This window comes from Plectropomus leopardus, chromosome 17 (genome assembly GCF_026936395.1).
Source record: "Plectropomus leopardus strain MGB_pleo_1.0 chromosome 17, ASM2693639v1, whole genome shotgun sequence".
Classification (NCBI taxonomy): domain Eukaryota; kingdom Metazoa; phylum Chordata; class Actinopteri; order Perciformes; family Serranidae; genus Plectropomus; species Plectropomus leopardus.
Window position 1 is genome coordinate 3,214,356 of NC_142192.1, and position 21,395 is coordinate 3,235,750.

The 21,395-nt window shown below is 40.7% G+C and overlaps 1 protein-coding gene across 1 annotated transcript; it reads right to left on the reverse strand.

The window, feature by feature from the left end:
• Positions 1 to 1,169: 1,169 nt before the first annotated feature.
• Positions 1,170 to 20,914, reverse strand: ube2ql1 (ubiquitin conjugating enzyme E2 QL1). Its single transcript, XM_042506574.2, has 3 exons — positions 20,698 to 20,914; positions 19,179 to 20,102; positions 1,170 to 5,567 (listed from the first exon to the last, which is right to left on the reverse strand). The coding sequence occupies exons 2-3, from the start codon at positions 19,887 to 19,889 to the stop codon at positions 5,436 to 5,438; spliced, it is 843 nt and encodes a 280-aa protein (XP_042362508.1). The 5' UTR covers positions 19,890 to 20,102; positions 20,698 to 20,914; the 3' UTR covers positions 1,170 to 5,435.
• Between the last annotated feature and the right edge of the window lie 481 nt (positions 20,915 to 21,395).

The following is a 21,395-nucleotide window of genomic DNA, read 5'->3' on the forward strand; positions in this document are numbered from 1 at the left end:
TCTGCTTTTGTTCTGGAAATTATAGGATTTTGTCATGGCAGACCTTTTGACTGGTCATTGTGGGAAAATTGCAGGTGTTGCTAATCATGTTAATGATGGATCTTTTATATTCAGGTGTCCCAGCTTGCATAATACGTCAGTATTGACCCTTTGTCACACCCCTCACTGTGTGATATCGATGTAAGTGGAGCCTTTAGCATCTATGTGGTGTCAGTCACACAAGAGCTACTGCAGGTGAATGAACATATAAGTGCTGAATGTGGGCAGTGCCAGATTTGACGGACATAAATACAGCAGAATATGTTCTTGGTACATTTACAATTGTCTCATGTTCCATGCCTGTCTCCTGACTCACTGCCAGCCAGGCAGCATCTCTCATATTGGGCAGTTTGTTTTCTTAAATGACCAATGTCATACAACAGCGTTTCCCATACCTCTCCTTGAGTATCAGTTGTTCTGCAGGTTTTAGATCTCTGTCTGCTGCAGCACAGCTGAATAAAATGATCAACTGTCATCAAGCAGCTTCAGGGGTTCTGTTGCCTTCATGTGCAAGAACATTTTTGGGCCAACTAAGCCAATTTGCTCAGCTCTCAAATGGTTACATTTAAAAGTAAAAATGGAAATTTGTTTGCAATGAGTCTGGTTGCCATCCTAGGACTCCATTCTATGTTTCCAAATTGCAGCGATGAAGTTGGTTAAATCTTTTTTAGAGAATTGGTGAATTAGAATTTTCCGTCAGGATGTGTATTGTTTTCAAAGAACACTTATTTTAACCTTCACAAACCTGCTTGAATATTATATTCATTTGGAGTCCAACATTAATCTCTCAGCAGGACCTGTGCACACACTCTCTTTAACACATCATCTCACGGGCCTGTGTCAGATTAAGGTGAACACTCCACACACAGAGAGGAACACTGTGTTTCCATCAAGCCTGAGAGCGTCTGATAAAAAGCCCAGGAGTGGAGGGCGCATGATTACAGTCCGTCCTTACTGAGGATGCTAGAAACAATGTCTTATTGAGTGCAGTAATGAAAGTAGGACAATGCAGGGGCCAAACAGAGGACACAGCAGCCTGAAGTAGGTCATTAAAACGCACACCAAGCTCCCAGGTGTGACAGCAGCTCAGAATGCAGGTGTGAAACAAAACCACAGTCCAATCGGCAGAGTTTGAATAAGCTGTAACTTTTATTGCACATTCCTGTTTGGTCTTGCAATGACCTTTCACCTTTTTGAACTTTTAAGACCTCGGTCTCGACCAAACACTCAAGTCAGGAGTGGGATAAAGTCGCCCAGAGTAACTGATCACAGGTCAGATGTGCACATTCCCTTTACGAGTGAGATTTGAAGCATAGGGAGGTCATACTGATCCTTGATCTTCGACCGGGGGAAAACTTCAGTCCAGATCTTTGTGTCGACTGCACTACCCATAAGCCAAATCACTGTCTAGAGCAGGACCAATGGGGAAGGGACAGTAGTGACATCACGGAGGGGACTAGGAAGTATTCAAGGGAGCGCGGGGAATTTCCTTGATTCCACTTTGATGCACTCCCAATGAAGGAAACACTCCCTTTATAATGTTGAGGCTTTGCAACCTTCAGTCCGTCATTACTCCCTGAAATCCCTCCAAATAAACACACCTTCCCCCATCACACAAATACATAGGCTATCATTCTTAGTAAGGTTTTTTTTTCTCATTTTCTTGTGACAATACCTGCAACATGCTTCAAATCTTCATTTTGGCAAACCACAAATAAATTAAAACACAAACATTCATATAACACAATGTGACGTTTTCTTTTTAGGACGCTTTGAAAGAAAAATACATACAATACAGAACCCAAAAAATAAAGAAAAAAGAAACAAGAAAAGAGAAGCATTTGCATTGTTTTTCCCATGTTTTTTCTTGCTTTTCTTGAAAAAAGATATACAGTAGCTAGCTACCAATCACATATCACATGCAGATATAATACAACATAATCAGTTCACCCAGTTAGTGTCTGCAAACTACCGATCTAAACTATATCACAAAATTATTCTCTTGAAACCAGCAAACACTCAGCGTTTGAGATATTTTCTCTTAATAATAATTCAGTTTACAGTTTTCTCCGCTGAGAGATCACTATACGATCGACCCTGAAATGACGAGCCAGATTCAACTAACACGCTGTCGCACATGATCACATACCAGATGGTGTTTTGTTTTTTTACTCTTTTGCCTTTTTTTTCTTTTCCACAATGGGAGTGTAACACACATATTTGCTCACACGCGCACTCACGCATAGACGGGCATTTGTTACCGACCACGACACCAGGGGGTTCTGAAACCAAACACGACGTACTGGCAGCGCAGCTCGGCTTCAGCTCAGCGGTTTAACCCCTTGAAACCTGGAGCGAAATCTCTTTTCTTGTGCCGCGTTCAGACGCCTTTAGCAAAGTATTTTGACCTTTAAACTCAGAAATTGGTGCAATTTCTTTCAGAAACATGGCAAAAAAGCAATAAGGAACTTAGTCAGAAATGTTCCATAAATTGCAAAAAATTTGCAGATTTAGAAAATCACTTTTAATAGGGTTGGGAGGTTAATTTTGAAATATAACAAGTTACAGATCACTACTTACTCCATTAAAAATGTAAGTCATGTAACTATTCTAATTACTTCATCAAAGTTATAACATAATGCATGTTTTATTCAACTATTTACTGAAAAAGATTTTTGTTTATGTGTATCCCCTTTGTAATCACCAACATTTTAATTGGTAAATGTAATTTAATTACTTTTATTTTAATAACTGTGACTGATTAAAATTATATGAATTTTGTAATATTATTACTGTGACTCCAAAACACTGTTAATGACATATTTTAAATTATGTTGCAGAATTATTAGAATTTTCAAAGCATTTTTTCTTGGTAATTTTCTTTAAAAAAAAAAACATATTTATTTATTACAAATTTTCAGATAATGTTTTGTCCTTTTTAGCAATTTCTTGCCCATTTTTTTCTTCTTTTGTTGCTCATTGCCTTTTTCCCATGTTTTTGAAAGAAATCACTGGGCTCCTGGTAGCTCCTCTGGTAGCTCCTCTGGTAGCTCCTCTGGTAGAGCAGGCGCACCATGAATAGAGGCTGCAACAGCTGTGGGTTTGACTTCCCTTTGCTGTATGCCATTCTCCTCTTCTCTGTACCCCTAACACGCTTGAGCTGTTCCATGTAATAAAAGCAAAAGCCAAAAAATAAAAATCTTTAAAAAAGAAATCAAGCCATTTGTGCTCAGGTTTCAAAGGGTTAAACATCCTGCTCCATGATCACGGGTCGGGCCTGCTGAGAGCTGACTGGCATCAAGATGCTCCTGCACCCTGCCTCTCCTCACCTAACCTGCTGTCTGCCCTCCTTACACTCCTCCCCCGCCTCCCCCCAAAAGCCAGAGCAGGAGCGGAAAGTGACAAAATGTCAGCGCCGAGCGGGAGGTTTGACATCCTCCATCCCTCTCCTCTCAGCTGCTCCTCTCTAATGACGCTCGGCTGAAATGTCAGACCAATTAGCAGCTTTCCCTCTGACATTCAGCTGGCAGATAGCAAAACAAACACACGAGGAGCCCGCCGGATTGGACGGACAGATAGTCTGTGGCTAGTGGACTGATTGACACTGACGCAGCCGGAGAGTTAATATTAGATATTCATAAAGGTTGGAACTCTGGACACACTGGAGCTGTGTATCTCTTAAGTAATCACGGCGGGGAGGGCAAATAATATGTCTTTGGCCATTTTGCAAGCCACCTGACATTTCCAGAGAGCAGCCGGTAGTGATCAAAGCTCCTCTCCTTTCTGTTCCTCTTCTCCTCCTCTCCCAACTACTGCCTTCTCTCTCAGCAGACATCAGTCAGGCGGGCTCTGGAGCATACGCTTATTTAAAGCAGCACTCCGTCCAGAGTCTCTAGTCCCGAACAGTCTTCATTTCTGGGTGTTACTGCCGGCGTCAAGGCCACAGGTGTGTGTGTGGGCGAGCTTACGCACGCGCGCATGTGTGTGTGTGTGTGTGTGAAGCGCGGATATATTCTACTGACCTTTTCATGGATCGGAGATATTCAGTCACAACCACACGTGAGTTTACAGTACTAATAATCAGGAGCTGAGTGGAACAAGACGGCGATTAGAAATTCAGCAAAAAAATTAAAAACAGCACTCCCTTTAGGCCTTAGTGTCATTCACAGTAAATCATATTCATCTCTGTTTAAAGGGTTGTCTCCCTTGTTCACACACACACACACACACACACACACACACACACACACACACACACACATACTGAGGCCTGGCCTTCAGCTGTACCATCTGGTATCTTAATCATGGGAATTACAGTCTTCTTCCTCTCCTAAACACACACACACACACACACACACACACACACACACACACACACACACAGAATAACATGAGAGTAGAGAGAGAAAAGAGGTGATTGACTGTCATTCTATGTATCATACATAGTCTCTGCATAAAGCAACATGTGACGTTTTCATGTCTCCATTAGAAATCAATATCCATCTACATAACAGTGAGCTCTAAATTTAGCCACAAGAGACGGAGAGAAAGACTGAGAGAAACAAAGTGAGCGAGCTAAAGAAAGATAGATAAAGAAAGAGAGAGAGAGAGAGAGCACAGCTCCATGTAAATTACAATCTTCATGTTGCATTGACCTGTGAGCAACGGCACAGTCGAAAGAAGAGGGAAATGAAGGAGGGAATGAGTGAGTATAAACGCCAGTGTGCTGCCCGTCTATTAAACATTAACAGCTTCATTTATATGTAAATGACCCGACAGCTACAGAGAGAGACGGTGGGGGAGTGATGCTAGTTCAGTGCTGTAGAGAAGGAGGGAGCGATGGATGGGGAGGGAGGAGAGGATGGGATGGCGGGGGGGGGTGAGTCTCCTTCATTCAGTAGTCTTTCACACAGGTTGAAATGTCCACACTGTCCAACTGATCCTGTACGTGCATGGGTGTGCGTTTAGACCAAAAAAAAAAAAAAATCAAACAACGCTGACGCACACTCTTATGCACCTACACACACTCCCAGCTGATGTCCGATGGAGTGACAAACACACACTCACACACACACGAACACATACAACTCCTTCTCAGGTCTTTCCTAAATGGGGGAAAGAATCTCCCTGGACGAGAGGGAGGGGAACCAAAGTCACTTCTCGGTGGAGGAGAGAGGGTGATGGCTGCGTGTCAGCTCTCCAGTGGAGATGAGGACAAAAATAAATCCCAAAAATAATAACATAGACACACAAAACCGAAAAAAACCTCTTTGAGTGAAACAGCTAAAGGTGAGGATGGGAGATTGTTGAGTTAGCGTGGTGTGTCGTTTTGCGTGTCGGGGCTAGCTGGGGTTTGTCCGGCTAGCGTGGCGGTCGGAGGGCCGGCAACCGAGCGTTCAGCCGTCTGACACAGGCGGTGACACCCAGCCGTACTTCTCGTGGGTCTTCACTAGGGACTTGAAGGTGGCCTCGGCTTCCTTACGGCTGAATGCTTTCTTGGACTTCCCTGCTTTCCTACATATACGCCCCTGTGAGGAGAGACAGATACAGAAAGAAGGGAAGGGGTTGAGAGGGAGATGTGAAGTTAGGATAGTGTGGATACTAAATACAGACACCATTAAACCAGTGATACTCAACTTACGGCCTGTGGGCCAAATGTGGCTACCAATAACGTGCCAGGTGGCCCCCCAACAATTTTCTAATTCACAATAAAAATAAAGTGATTCACACTGAGTTGTTTTTGTACTTGTAGTATGCATAAAGTGCCAAAATGCATAAAACAACATCAAATAGAGCTTTTTTATCAAAAAAAGTTCCAGTGCAAGATCCCTCACACCTGTGACAGAGGTCCTAGTTGAGCCACTTTTGTCCTAAAATCTAAAGAACTTTCTAGAATCCTAGAATTATCCTAAAACCAATGATTGTCCTTAAATCCTAGAAACATCCTAAAATACTAGAAACATCAACCAATCTGAGAAATGTTAAGTCCAAGAAATGTTCCAAAATCCTAAAAATGTTTTAGAATCCTAGAAACTTCCTAAAATCCTATAAATATCCTATATCCAAGAAATGTCAAAAAATCCCAGAATTGTCGTAAAATCCCACAAACATCCTTAAATCCTAGAAATGTCCTAAAATCCTAGAATTGTCCTGTAATACTAAAATGTCCTGAAATCCTAGAAATGTCCTTAAATTGTAATAACATTTATAGGGCTGTTAGCTGATTGGATGAAACTTTGTGTTTCAACACCATTGTGGTTAACGTGAGGTTAGGTATAGGCATAGAGCACTTCGATATGGTTGGGAAACGTTATCATTTTGGCTAAAATACCTGGGTTAGGCAGCACATGGTTTTCAGACATGTACAATGCCAACATTTTCTTATGGTGACTAGGTTGTTCATAGTTGGTAATTTCATGCATGTGTTTGAAAAAGACATCCAACATTTCCTCATCTCATCTCAATTGCATATGGGACACCATGACAGACGTGTAGTTAATCAGTGTTTCTTATGTGCACTTTTGATTTTGTACGCTGTTAAAAAAGGAGATGAAACGTGTCAGTTACTGAGCTTTAGAGGTGCTGGTAGGCAGCTTTACTAACTGCTGCCAGTCTCTGTGCTAAGCTAAGCTAACTGCCTGCTGGCTCTACCCTCATGTTTAACAGACAGTGGTATCAATCTTTCATTTAACGAAGACAAAGTGAATGAGAGCATTTCCAAAAATTTCGAAGTAGATGCAAAAAATGTAAAACAGGTCAATAAATGAAACATGGGGAAAAAAATAAATATTCAAAAATGTCTAAGATGTCTAGTTGAAAGTGTTTTGAGACAGGTGTTGCTAGATGATGCTGGAGGCATGACCTAAATGTTTCTAAATTCCTGGCTGAAGCCCTGCATCAAGGCACAATGTCTGCCAACAGAGCTGTTTCCACACAATATATTTGTGTGTCAGAGAGAAACCCTCCAAATCATAATGAATTTTCGCAAAATTGGATAGACAAGCAGGTCAAGAGCAAATGAAATATTGATTAGATATTGGCAATGATCGAAATCACAGATTTCTGACATTAGTTGATGATCTTTTGTTTTGCCGTAATTATAAAACTGATGGAGATAGAAGTATCCTTCCAAGTTCTGTTGTTGTGTTTGTTGGCCTGCAAAAATATAAAGCCACAATGTGTAGACTTTTTAGGTGATTGCAACATCTATTCACACCTGCAATTATTGTCATTATTGATTAATCTGCTGATAATTTTCCTGGAAAAATCTATTCATCGTTTGGCCTGTGGAGAAAAGTGGCCATTACAATTATCTAAAGGTCATGGTGACATCTTCGAACAGCCAATTTTGTCTGATTAACAGTCCCAAAGCCCAAAGACATTGGCTGTGGTCGGAATGAATCACTATTGACTCAATATTTGTGGTCAGCCGAGTGTCCGAATTGTAATTAAAATTTGCGGAACACATTTTGGGGCACTGATTATTCCCCATAATGCACTGTAATATCTAGTGAATATTTATGTTCACTATAATAATAAAATTATACAATACATTGCAGACTACTGCCTCGTTGCAACTAACAAGTATTTAGTTGTCAATAGCAGCAATGGTTGTTGTTTACTGTAGTACCTATGAGGCATCTCTGGCATATTTAGAAATCCCAAAGGTGTGTTTTTCATTACTGTCATAAATACATGCATTCCTCTTTCTATAAATCTCATTGTATGTAGTGCACAGCACGCACCAGCAGAGCTCAGTCTCTGGTCTCTACTGATGGAACAAGCAGTTGAGCTGAAAGACACAGCAACACTTAGTGGTGATGGGAGAAGTTACAGTATGTGAACAGCTGGTGACCAGCAGGCAGAGAGCTCTGCACACATATAGAAGATGGGTTTCCATTAACTCTCACATTGTGCAAATTGAAATTGTGAATATAAAATCCACCTAATTGAAACACATCATTTTGAAAATTATCGTACCATTTATCACATCATGAGATGATGTTTCAGACGATAGAGGTGGTATTTCAGATTCAAAAGCCATATTTCACAAAACTGCAATGGAAACACTTTTTTGGCTTTTCTAGGTCACATGATGCTATGACTGTGTGCTTGTCAGTAGGAACTGTCTCCCTCATGATGCAGGAGGAGCAAGAGGTGTTACTGCATCACATAACTTTAAAAGTTGAGTGAATCATCCAGAAGTTTTGAATCCAAAAATCCTCTGTGAAATCGTGGACTAACACTTCCCAGAAATCCCTGATATGTGGCCATTCCCACGTATAAAGGGATCGCCTTTCCATTATCGCTCTATAACACGCCTACGTGGCCTCGGATTGTAAATAATGATGGCCAGTGTGGTGATTGCAATAGAAATAAACCTGCTAATGCTAACATCCGTCGGCATGCTTCTTGGAATGTTGTCGCCAGAGGAGAAGTGAGAGAGGTCGCAGAAAGAGAGAGGAACAAGAAATTCACTAACATTAAGGCTCTCAAATGAATAATCTTGTAGGCCGGGCTGTTCACATAAACCATTTGTACAATTTTCTACAAAAAGTTGCGTTTGCTTGCTCTTGCATAATTGTTGTATTGTTGTGGGAAGCTAATATAATATTATTTAAGCTACAACTGTGGCTGAATATCTCCGATCCATGTTAAGCTACAACTGCCTTAGCAAGAAGTAGTGGGCTGACGGCACGTGAACGTTAACCTTCAGCCCACTACCATGATTAGTGTCCTAATTCACATAATTTTTTCAATAAATACTTAATTCAATAGATTCAATAATTTCAATAGATTTCACTGTCTAGAGAAATACAGTGAGTGTATAGTGATTAATTCGGGACACAGCCGTTCAGATAACAATCACATAAAACAGAGAAAAGCAACAAGACATCATATAGATCTAACACAATAGGAGACAATAAATTCTTGATTGTCATTATGTCTTTTTGCTTGTTGACATTGATTGTGCTTTCTGGGTCAGTGGAAGAATGTCATTCTAGGAAATTAAGAAAAAAAAACAGCAAAATAGTATTTGTCTGATTTGAATATGCTTTGTCAGATCAAAAGAAGGATGGCTCTCTTATTCACCACTGTCAGTTGTCTTGTCAAGCTCATTCTGGAAAAAAACATTTCAAGTCTTTCCAGACAAACTATAGAAAGACAGAAAGACAGCTCACACGTACATGTGGATGAACTCGCAGAGGGAATGCTTTGCCGCTGGGGAAATGTTAACAGGACAAGTGGTCTGAATGCAGGTTGACCAACATTAGATCAATGTTTAAAGATAGGGAAAGGGCTTTTAAGATGTCAGGTTCGATCACAAGTGAAAAAATACACCCTCCACTACACTGGCCGATGGAGAGGTATGTGTAGACCAGAACCAGCAACTGCACTGAATGATAAAAGGGTTGTAAATATGACAAAAAAATAAATGTATGAGCATGTAACCCTCTTGAGTTCAGTGTGAAAAGCATCTCACACAGAGCAACGTGACATCTTGCAGAAGACATTTTCACCCAGGCACCACCTCGCTGACACCCTCCCTCCTCCACACACTGGAGCTAATAATAAGCGTGGGATAACGGGGCAAAAAAAGAAAAAAAGGGAGAACAGAGGTGTGGGTGTGATGATAAAGCTGCTTAGTCTGTTGTTGGCAGCACTGCTAAGTCTTCCCTGCAGAAGAATGCGTGGGAGGATGAATAAAAAAAGCAACAACTTTGATAGATACACAGCCACGGCAACAACGCCCTAACAACAGTGTGATACATATGAATGTCACCACTGTTTGAAATGCATCATTTCATTTCTAAAAATCAATCCAAAACAAGAAACTTCACAAACAGAAGGTTGTGACTGTACAGTAAATCTGTGGCTCACACTGCAGCTATGCTGAATTCTCTCCTGTAGTTGACTCACTGGACACTGTCCTGCTGCTGTGTAATATGTCAAGTACTTTACTGTATTCTTTTGTACACGCTCTGTAACACTGCACACGTCCCTCTACCCACAGTGTTTCTTGGCAGGGAGAAAATGGTGCTGAGGCCACTCCACTCCACTGAAACCAATACTAATGAAATTCTTGTAGCCTCTTTGCATGCTGCACGGCAGATCAATACCCCCATACTGTTTGCTGTTAAAGAAATAGTGTTTTACTGGGACATAATATCCCATGCATTCTGCAAAAATACCACATTTTTATTGTGCTTTTTATATACAACAATACAACTCAAACAGGATCCAGTTGCCCCAAGATCTAAACACTCATTTCGCATGCAAACCACAACACCACTAAGGTATGCATGAGGCCCACATGCTAAGGTGTAGATATGAAAGTACCATAACTGTTAACCACAGATAAACAAGAAAGAACAGCTGGAAGAAAAAACTGTCACATTATTCTATAAAATTCACTCATGGATATATAAAGAGAACTGGAACTAGTCCGTTCATTCCTACGAAGGTTGCTCCAGTGTTTCCAGCACCATTAGAATATGTGCTGTGCCCAGAGTACACCCTGCACTCCAGGAGTGTGGTGCAATGGATAGCCCAACAGTACATATTGCAATAGCACTCCTAATAAACAGTCCACCTCCAAAAATATCAAATCAATACGTGGCGGCACAAGTTTCAATCTTGGTGGGCTACCACCAATAAATAAATGTGTTAGATACCCTGTGCTAGTCATGTGTGCAGCCAAAAAAGTTTGACTTCAGTGTGTAAAATTAACTGGATCTTCCGTATTGTTGAGCCCACTGAACAGGTGCACCAGATATGTATAGTGGCCAAGCAGATCATTTCTGGTTTAGTGCTCTGCTAACTTGAATGGGGATAAAATGATTTTATCACACAGCTTTACTAGAATGTAGAAAAAAAAACACTTAAGGTTATTACAGCATATATTTGATGAAAGTTATAAACTATATAAACTATATAAATTATATCAGTATGTATTTCTTCACCATTACTGAGATGAAGTACTATTATGGTAAATATCAACAATATGTGCATGCAAAAAAATACTTGTACTGGTACTAATTTCATGGTAATAATTTGATATATGTTGGTATAATAACATATTACAAGCATTATCACTGTGCATGATTTATACTTTTGTTTTTTGTTGTCTGTTTTTACTATTACCGTGCCTATTTAAACTTTGGAATCTGTTGTAAAGAAAAAAACAAACATTGATTTTTGCTGTTACTGACTCAAGGAAATAAAGAAGAAATACACAGCAAAAAAGTATTGCTTGTGTGAGGACATTAAAAGGTTAAACATGATAATGGTTTATCTGCATGATCTGTAGGATTAGCTTGAGGGAAAACATCAGCGCTTAATTGTTTAAAGCTGTCAGTTCCTTGATCAAGCAGTGGATTTCAGGGCTACAGTCCCTTCTCTCTGCCATGAGACACATCAGACACACTCTGCCGTTAATTCTCCGCTCTCATGACAGCTGATGGATGATCAGCGTGTCCTATTGCGTACTTGCTTGGCTATTTTGGGTCAAAAGTGATGCAGGGGATAAAGGGAGATGAGGTGATAACGTTGAATGATCCAGAGATTACAGTTACAGTTTCCATTCCTGTAGCAACACTGGCCTCATTTCACCACTGGGCTTAGTGATGCTCTCACTCTGTGTGTCTCTCTCCAACAGACACACATTCTGAAGAGCTTGTCCTATCAATCGCGGCTTGTATTTTAATCAATATTGAAATCAAGCCCTGCTATAAATGTCCAGCATGACAAGTCATTTAATATGACGCATGAAGCACTTCAAATGAAGAGAGACAACTGAAACAAGGCAGATTTCACCACTACAATGACGACAATGACTTGACTGCAGTGTTGATTTTGTTAACGATAACTATGACGAAAAGTATTCCACAACGACCTTTTTTTCTGTGACAAAGAGGAAACAAGCTAAAAAGATTGATAACAAAAACTATGATGAAAAATATGCTTAATTTTCATTGATGAGACAAGATGGGACGGACGGAAATGCCAGTGGAGAACTGTCAGACATGGAAAATGTATGGAGACAAAAAAAAATGTCTAAAGTTATTTTTCAGCTTCTGAACAGTGAGATCGATAAGTCAGTGTTCACAGTGAACCTGAGTACAATTCCAAGTTGTTTCAAAAGTTACTTGTGGTATTTTAAGGCCCTGATGAAGACCAGTATGGTCAAAAAATGTTGGCTTTTCAATGATTTAGCCATTATCATAAAGGCTTTTTGATGTAATCTCTCCTTTTTTAAGTTGTTCACATCTTTTGGAGCGCCTGGATTTCCTTCTTGTTTATCCTGTTGGTTCTTGCTTTTTCATGAGCACCCGACACAAAGTTTTTGACCTACGCTTGATCATAGCCTACAGAGCAACCAGCCGTCTCTTTTTTTAATTGGGAAAAATGTCCAGAGAACTTTGCTTGTAATGATCATAATTATATGTTTTATATTATTTTTTAAAGAATTACTAATTTTTTTAAGCAGCAAGGATGCAACTTTACAGTTTTTTGTTGTTGTTGTTGTTAGTGTTGTCTTTTTTGATGCCAAATTTCAGGTTCTTGTACTTTTTTTTAAACTGATTTGTTAATCACCTCTGGGTCATTTCTTCTTAAATTGCTCATTGTTTAGGTTTCAAAGGGTCAACAATAGCTCTGCTGGAGAAATGCAAGTTTGTAAGTGTGTAGAAATGATTTGTCTTACTGTAATAACTTAAATAGAAAAAAAGAACTTGACTGGAAGTAATGACTAAAAGTTGACTACAATGTCATGACTTCATGTCAACTAAAATGTTTTGAGTTTTAATCATCTAAAACTATACAATGAAGTATAAAAATGACAAAAAATGTGACTAAAACTAATAAGCATTTTCATCTAAAGACTAAAACTTAAACCAAAATAGCTGCAAAGTGAACACTGCTTGAGTTTGGAAGTTGATTCATGATGGAAACAAGAAAACTTTCCCTCTGTTGGCAGGGGTTTTCACTTGCTTTGAGAAACTCAATGCATGACGCAAAGAGTGACTCACTCAGATAGATATAATACGCAGCCTTCCTCAGGGACTTTCTTTGATCCATGCAGCCTTTAAAACAGACAACAAACCAATGGGGTGTCACCGAACCTGCTCTGCCTGTGCTCTGCAGCCAGGGGCCCGAAATACAGATTACCCCGGCTGACTAACACAGATAATGCAGTGGGTTGGCTACTGATGCAGCATCGGTGAAAAGCTGGGTAACCTCGTAACCACGCATTTCTTAACATGCTGCCATATGGTTGCTGTCACCACCTTAAAACGGCGGCGGCCGCCTTGGTTTTTGTTACAGCAATTGACCATTGTTAAAGAGGTGTGATTACCATGGTGATAGATGGCAGGGAGGAATGTTCCCTCATCTTGTTGTCATTAAACTAATCACTGCGGGCATCGTGTGAATGTTTTGTAGCAGGCAATTGACATTGGTTTGTTCCCTGTGAGGGGAACATGGGGCTGTCCGTGTGTGTGTGTGTGTGTGTGTGTGTGTGTGTGTGTGTGTATTTGTACTTACTGCATTGTTAAGACCAAAATGTGTTTTTAGCCAACAAAGCGAGGAGATATTTTAAAAAGTGAGGATATTTTGGCCTGCCTTCACTTCTTCAAAGACCTCTTTGAGGGTAAAGACTTTGTTTTGGGGTTCAGGTTACAATTCTTTTTAGGTTAGGTTTGGGTTTTTAAATGCAGTACTCTGAAAGAGTGCTACAAAGGGAGTGGGCACCATGAGTGTTACAACACTTTTAATCCTTTCTTGAAAGAACATCCTTAATATGTTAAAATATTAATGTATGGATGTTTTTTTTTAATAAAGTCTAGTATTATGTAAAAATATTTTTAAAAATAAAGATAGGAAGTAGAACTGGTGATAAAAGGTTTAAGAGAAAGGAGTGAGGGGGACCACAGACACAGAGATGAGACCATCACACCAGGACACATCTCGCATAAAAAAGCCTTTTCAGGTCAGGGTTAGGGTTAGACATGGTGATGGTTCAGGTAAAGGGTAAGGGACAAGGGGATGCATTATGTCAATCTGTTTGCTACAGCAACACAGAGGAAGATAGGAGGAGAGAGGAAGAGAGTGTTAATGAGAGTGTGAGAACATGCTTCTGAATGTGTGTATTGATGCACGAGCCTGCACAAACATGAAAAGGTGAAATTGAGCATTAATTAGTGCTGTTGTATTTGCAGCCATCTACAGGATTTGCTCGGTGTGATGCATCCAAAGATGGACAGAGAGAGGAAGTAAAAATATCTGCTCATGAGAGGAAGAATGGGCAAACAAAAGAGTGTGTGTGTGTGTGTGTGTGTGTGTGTGAGTGTGTGTTGCGGTTCAGCTGAGTGAGTGCCCCGGGCCTATACAGTGCCATGTCAGTGTTTATCTATTTCAGCTAAGCGCTCGCTCGTTGAGAGGTACACACTCGTGTAAAGTGGCTTCTGGGTAATCGTGTGAATGGAGATCAGTCAATGGGCAGAGGAGGGAAGGCCCCAGTGCATGTTGGGAAGCAGCTCTGGGGGCAGAAGCGAGGGGGGAGGGGGATTGCATAACGCAGACATGTGCTTAACGGGGTCGGGATAAACAAACAGGGATCAATGTCATCATCATCCTCATCAGATCATTAAGGAGAGCCCTGTGGGAGCGACGGCGGGGTCATTAAAGGGTGATACCACCGTTTTTTTTTAACTTAAAGTCACTGTCATTGGTTTAGGTTCAGATTGGTTCCCAGGTCTGCACACACTCAGCTGAGCACTTTGTTGTCATCATGCTTGGACAGTATAAAAATGAACTCCAATAGAACGATGAAATCCATTATAGAAAACAGCAAACTGAAAACAGGAAATCCACTGATTTCCCACACTAAGTTCCGTGTACGTTCACCTTTTGAAACCAGGAGCGATATCACTTTTCTTGTGCTACTTTCGGACATTTTTCACAAGTATTTATACCTTTAATGCAACTAACTTTTAAGTAAACTTAACACTTAGATATAGAGACAACATAAATTAAGATTTAAAGTTATATTTATTTTTCAAGGCAATCGGTGTCAAGATTATTGTAATTAAAATCAACCTGTCAGATTTTACTGTGTGCAAATAATGATTATTTTCAGAATCTGTCAGTGATGGCTTTTATAATCAATGGGTTGTTCAGCATAAAATAAAAAAACCTTCAAGTTTCTGAAGTTCAAAATGACTTAATGACAAAATATATGCATACATTTTTAAATTCAGTCAATTTTCATTCATATAAAATTAAGACAATCATCAAATTGTTAACTGGCTACAAGGAGGAACCAGGGAATGTGCATTTTTGCTGAAGAGATGACTGATGAGGATTAATCATTTATCAAAGTTATATCCAAATCACAGCTTGTGTCACATCTCTTTACTGGGTGCCCTTTTTTTAGCACTTGAATGTTCATTTCAAGCTACATTGAACACGGCTGCATTTTCAAATGAATGATGAACAGTGAACAATTACGACAAAGCTGATTTTTACGCAAAGATGAAGATCTGAAGACTGAAGTGTTGTCAGCGTGAGCTCCAGTGACTGACAGCTTACAGAAATGAACAGTATCCTGAGAAGAGGATAGGTTAACCCCTGAAAATGGAGTAAACTAGCTTGATTTCTTTCAAAAAAACAATGGAAGAAAGAAATGAGCAGCTTAGGAAGAAATTAACCAAAAATCTACAAGAAATTAGTATAAATTAAAGGGAATTTACCTGATAATAAGAAAAAAACCCCATAAAGGTATGACCTGAAAAAAAAGATTAAAATAATATTAATTCTGGAACATATTTTTAAATGTGTAATTATGATAATTATAACTACAGTTTTCCCCTAGCTTTTTTCTTTTTTTCCATAGACAAATTTCCTTAAAAAAATCTAAACAAAGACATTAAAGACCCCATTAAAAAAAGGGGGGGGGAGTTTTATAAATCTACTTAATTCTGACAATTCATGGAACATTTCTTACCAAGTTGCTCATTGCCTTTTTATCCATGTTTTTGAAAGAAATTGCTCCAATTTGCTCAAGCCTTAAATCCGTGTGAAAGACCTCTAAACACAGCACAAGAAAAGTGATGCTGATCCACGTTTCAAAGGGTTAAAGCCAAAAGCATAATTTAAAATGATACTACTGCACTTCCCTAACACCGTTGAGCAGACAACAATACAACAATGCAAATCGATTACTAAATCTGCTCACACTACAGAGACACCTAATGATGCAGTGTGCCCTCACTGTCACTGTCTGTTCCACCCGCACAGCTCTACCAGGCTTCAGTTACTCTCATACAAGACACGTGACACTGCGACTATCTTCAAACTGGACGCAAAGCATCTGAAGGCCAGACTGGTGATCCCTTTAGTAACTTCCCCTCATCTCAGCTTGCGTGTGTGTGTGTGTGTGTGTGTGTGTGTGTGTGTTTCCTCCCACCTGCAGGTGAACACACTCGCAGCTCTGTTGACTTTCACCTCATCACTCCGTCACTGTGTGTATCCTCCCACACTAAAAATAGGTTGGAAGCTTCTAAACAAGCCACATCGCTATTGTCAGAGCAAACCTGCGCCCAAGGACGGATAAACATATCTTCTGTATGAAGGTTTATATATAGTTCTTTGTTTGTCATGATGCATCGCACTGTAAAATCTGACGAGTTGGTTTTACTTAAAATATATGACTTAATTTTGTAAAGATGCTGCACCTTAAAAATGACAAGTTGAATTCAATAAATCTTTCTAAGTTTTAGCAACTTCAGTAAACCAAGTTCACTTTTCTAAATATATGCATTCTGCTGGTTGCAAACGAGTCAATCGTGTCTGTAGATTTTTAATACTTAAAAATTCCTTGTAAATAATCTGGGAAAAAATGCCCAAACAACTTTACTTTTGTTCAGAAATATGGTAGTTACATAACACTGTAGAATTTCCTTTAGATAATGTGGAAAACTCTATAAAGGAAAAAATAAACTTGTATGGCTTATCAACTTAAAAACTTGTGTTTTGTTCATAATTATGGTAATTAAGTATTTAATTTCCATACCAAAAATTACAAAGAACTTGTCATTTTAAGTTGCTAAAACTTCACAAAATTAAGTTAATATAAATAAATTTCAAGTAAACTTAACAATTAGACATGAAGTTAACATAAACTAAGATTAAACATTGTATTTACCAACATTTTCTTAAGGAAATCAATTTCCAAGATTATTTTAAGTTAGCTCAACTTGTCAGATTTTACCGTGTAGAGACGGGCACATATTCACTGAAGAGCCAAACAAAGAGATAAAGATGAGACACACACACACACACACACACACACACACAGAGGAATAATTAATCAATATTGTTTCCATTAGCAAACTGGAGAGAGAAGACACTGCACCATAATTAGGGAGCACTGCAGAGCTGCTAGCTCATCTCCTCAAGCAGCAAATCAAGATTAACACACACACACACGCACACACACACATTCCCCCTCTCTCTCTGCTGTGGGTACACTTTTTTGCTTGACCTCTCTTTGGTCACAGAAGCTTAATGACCACAGAGGACTCAACAATAATGTTCTGTTATATCATCAAAGACAAAAAAAGCACCAAGTGTTGGGGGCTGGGCGGGAGAACCCAGTGACAGTTTACGTAAGGTCTCCTGCCACAGTGCTGTCACGCTGCTGACGTCAGACAGAGAGGAGAGAGAGGCAGACTCAATGTGTGAAATGAAGTATGACAGAAAAGTGAGCAAAAACACGGTTAGAGAATTCTGATCTGGGTGGAAAAATGAATATCTATTCAGAGTTTTAATGATTATAGCCTGCAGTGCATTTGGAGATGCAGCCATTTCCATGCTGCTGCTGCTGCTGCTGCTGCTGCTGCTGCTGCTGCTGCTGCTGCTGCTGCTGCTGCTGCTGCTGCTGCTGCTGCTGCTGCTGCTGCTGCAGCAGTGCACTGAGGATGTGAAAAACACATTTGACAGGATTACATAATCCAGTCAGTCTAAGTCAGCGAGGACTGCTGGTAGGTAGGCTACCTGCTGTCTCTATTTTTCATCCGTCTTTCCATCCGTCACCACACATGTTGAATAATCGTGTTATTCCTCCTGATGGGAGTGCAGAAATTGCAAGACCGCATTAGAGGCTGTATGGGGACGGTTCAGGTCTTTGTTGTCAAAGGATGCTGATTTATGGAAGCAATAAAAGGAGAGCAAAGCAGGACTGCAGAGGAGCTGGCATCACGGAGATACTGAGCTTTGCACCGCATGAAATGGCTGCCATAAAGGCACATAAAGATTAATAATATTCACGATCATGGGATTGCTCACAGCAGACGGGAGGGGGATGAGGAGGCTACAGGCCTGTGATAGGACATTACAGCACCTATAGCTCACATTGAGCATATGAAAGGCTATAAATAGGCTCAACGTGTAGCAAATACACCAATTTCACTCAAGTATTTTGTCTTGTCCTGGTATTTTTCTTTAAAAAATAAGAAATAAAACAGCCTCCTATATTTCCTATACACTTGTTTTGTGAATTTTCATAAAAACTGACAGGTTGTCTTGTGAGATCACTCCACTGGTGTGATCATTGACATCAATTTTTCTGAATAATTTTGTCATGTAATGATATTTTGCCTTTAAAATATAAAAAAATAAAACCACCTCCTATTGGGGAGTATTTCCTATTCGCCTTTTTTATGAATTTTCCTAAAAACTGCAGGTTGTCTTGAGAGATCACCCCACTATTGTCCAAAAAGGACACTTAGAACATTTTAACTTGATTAGCAATAGATAGATGAAATTTCCAAAAACATATTGACATACTTTTACATCTATATTAAAGTAAATTCTGTCTTAAAATGCTAAAAAAAAAACAAAAAAAAAAACAGCGTTAGACTAAAAGCCTCACCATGGTTGACACATGTTTTACATTCGTAAAAGCAGTTTTAGGCGTTAATTACGCATGACGCACGGACGCCTAATGGAATTGCTCACATCCAGTGCGTGTCATGGCTGAGACTAAATGTACTAGAGATGATTAACTAGCCCTGTGGTTGATGATGTCCCATGCACGGACCCACACCCCCTCCCAGCCGCCCCTTCCCTCCCCTCACCTGTCCTTTTACGAGGCTGGCCGCAAACTGCCTCATGACCGCCTCCACCGTGTAGGCGCTGGACCATCCGCGAGGGGTCAACAGCTCCATGCATATGGCCCCGCCGTCCAGCACGTAGCCGTTCTCCAACCGGGGCGTCAGGACGCGCATAAACGGCGGCGAGAAGGGGAAATTATCAGGAAAGGTGACGTTGAGCAGTATGAACTCGGTGCTGGTCTCCTTCATGTCCTGCCACAGCGCCGAGTCCTTGTCCACCTGGTGCAGCTTGACGTTCCAGTCATACAGGTTGTCCTCCACCAGCTCCACCGTGATGAAGTTGTCCCCTAACCTCCTGATCTCCTGTAGCTCCTTCATCAGCCGCCGCGTCCGGACCTGGGTGCAGTGTTGCCGGTGAGGCGCCAGCGGTGGTATCGAGGAGGCACTGGTCGCTTTACTCCCGCCTCCTCCTCCCCCCGTCTGCTGCTTCTCCTTCGCATCCTTGCCCTGCTTATCCTTGCCGGACGGCTTGTCCTTGCCGTGCTGGTCCAGCTTCCTCGCCTTGATCTCCGGGGTGCTCAGGATGTTAGTTTCGTTGGCGGTCTGACAGTGTTTGTTAGCGTTGTTCTTTTGGTTCCCTTTGGTGCCCTTTAGTGAGCCCTGGTGGTGCTTTGGGTCTTCGGTGTCTCGGTCGTGCAGGCGGATCAGACCGATCTTCCGCAGTAGAGTGGCCATAATTTTTCAACAGATCTCTGTTTCTCCGCCGACCCCCCGCACAGGGGCAAGAATCACCCTCTTACAGCCGCTCCTCGCTCACACACAAGACCTTTATCGATGCCGATTATTAACCTTGTTGTACCGCAATCCCCCCTCCGTTCACTGCAGCCTCGGGATCAACACAGCCGGTGCGCAGGCTTCTCCTCAGAGCATCATCTCGACACGGCGCGACTGAGGACAAAAAACAGCATATTAATTCTATTTAAGATGAATAATCTCACACACAGTTTTGTCCAAACAGAATTGAGTCATTTTTTTCACCACAAGTGAGCCGACATGATGACTGTGACTGCAGTAGTTCAATGATAGGACGCTGCGTTACGCAGAGGTGATGATGTTATAACACATTTGAACAGAATGGTGCATATTATCAGGAAAAACGCAGAAAAATCACAGAATGAACCATCGAGGAATAAAAAATCACCATCACAGGGTTATTATAAGAAATGTTCTGGCTGATGTTTACGCACAGACTCCTATAGGAAATGTATAGAATGGAGCTATAGCAGATTAAAACATAGCCTATAAATATTTTTTTTAAAAATACTGAAGTCAATATAAATGCGTTATAAGGATAAACTATTATAATATATTATTATAGAGGATTCAAATAAAGGCTGATGAAGTCACTATTAACGTCCAAAACCTGTCTGTAACCATCAGCGTTCGTCCTTATCATAAGACCATCATACATGTTCCTCCGTGTCCTCTCCCGCCCACACAGACCCAGCGCTCCACCAGCAGCCCGACAGCAGCTCGTGCTTACCGTAGACGGCTCAAATTCCAACTATGTCCGTTTTTTAAAATATATATCCCGTTCTGTGTACCGGACACCGATCCCGCTGTGTGTGAGGAGCAGAAATGGCTCCACCATGTAGTGAAGCTGCAGTGAGGAGGAGGAGGTGGTGGAGGAGGAGGAGCAGAGTCTTTGATGTGTGTGCAGCTGCGGCAGCTCCTGCTTTAATGCAGCCGAGGACGAAGCAGCCCCCGGTAATCCTGCTCAGCCAGTCTGCTCTCACCGGCGGAGCTGCAACGGTGAAGCCTTTTCAAAATAAAAGCTTCTAGACTTACGTTCAAAGCAAGCCAAGCATTAACCCTCTGAAAGCTGGATCTGAAAGTCTGAAAGAGCCGAAACTCTCTAAAGCTTGTGTTAACCACAGACCTTATTTTAAACATCTATTAGCCCAAAACCCGTTGACTCTGAGATGAGGGAACCAAGGAAATGTTAACTCATTTCTTTGTGGTGGTTTTGCCTCGTTTATTGTGGTTTTGTATGTCTTTGTAGCCATTTCATGGCTTTTTGGGGTAATTTGGGGTTTTTTAGGGTAGTTTTGTGTCTTTGTTTTCCCCTTTTGTAGTTACTTTGTGTCTCTCTACAGTTCCCTTGCATCTCTTTGTGGCCTTTATTTGTCTTTTGGTGGTCATCTTGAGTCCCAGCTAGCAGGGAACATTCCCACAACATTG

Coding starts and splice junctions, on each gene's coding strand:
- ube2ql1 (XM_042506574.2), bottom strand. CDS start 19,889: ATGGCCACTCTACTGCGGAAGATCGGTCTGATCCGCCTGCACGACCGA. Junction 5,568..19,178: donor CCAGCCTCGTAAAAGGACAG/GTGAGGGGAGGG, acceptor CTCTCCTCACAG/GGGCGTATATGTAGGAAAGC.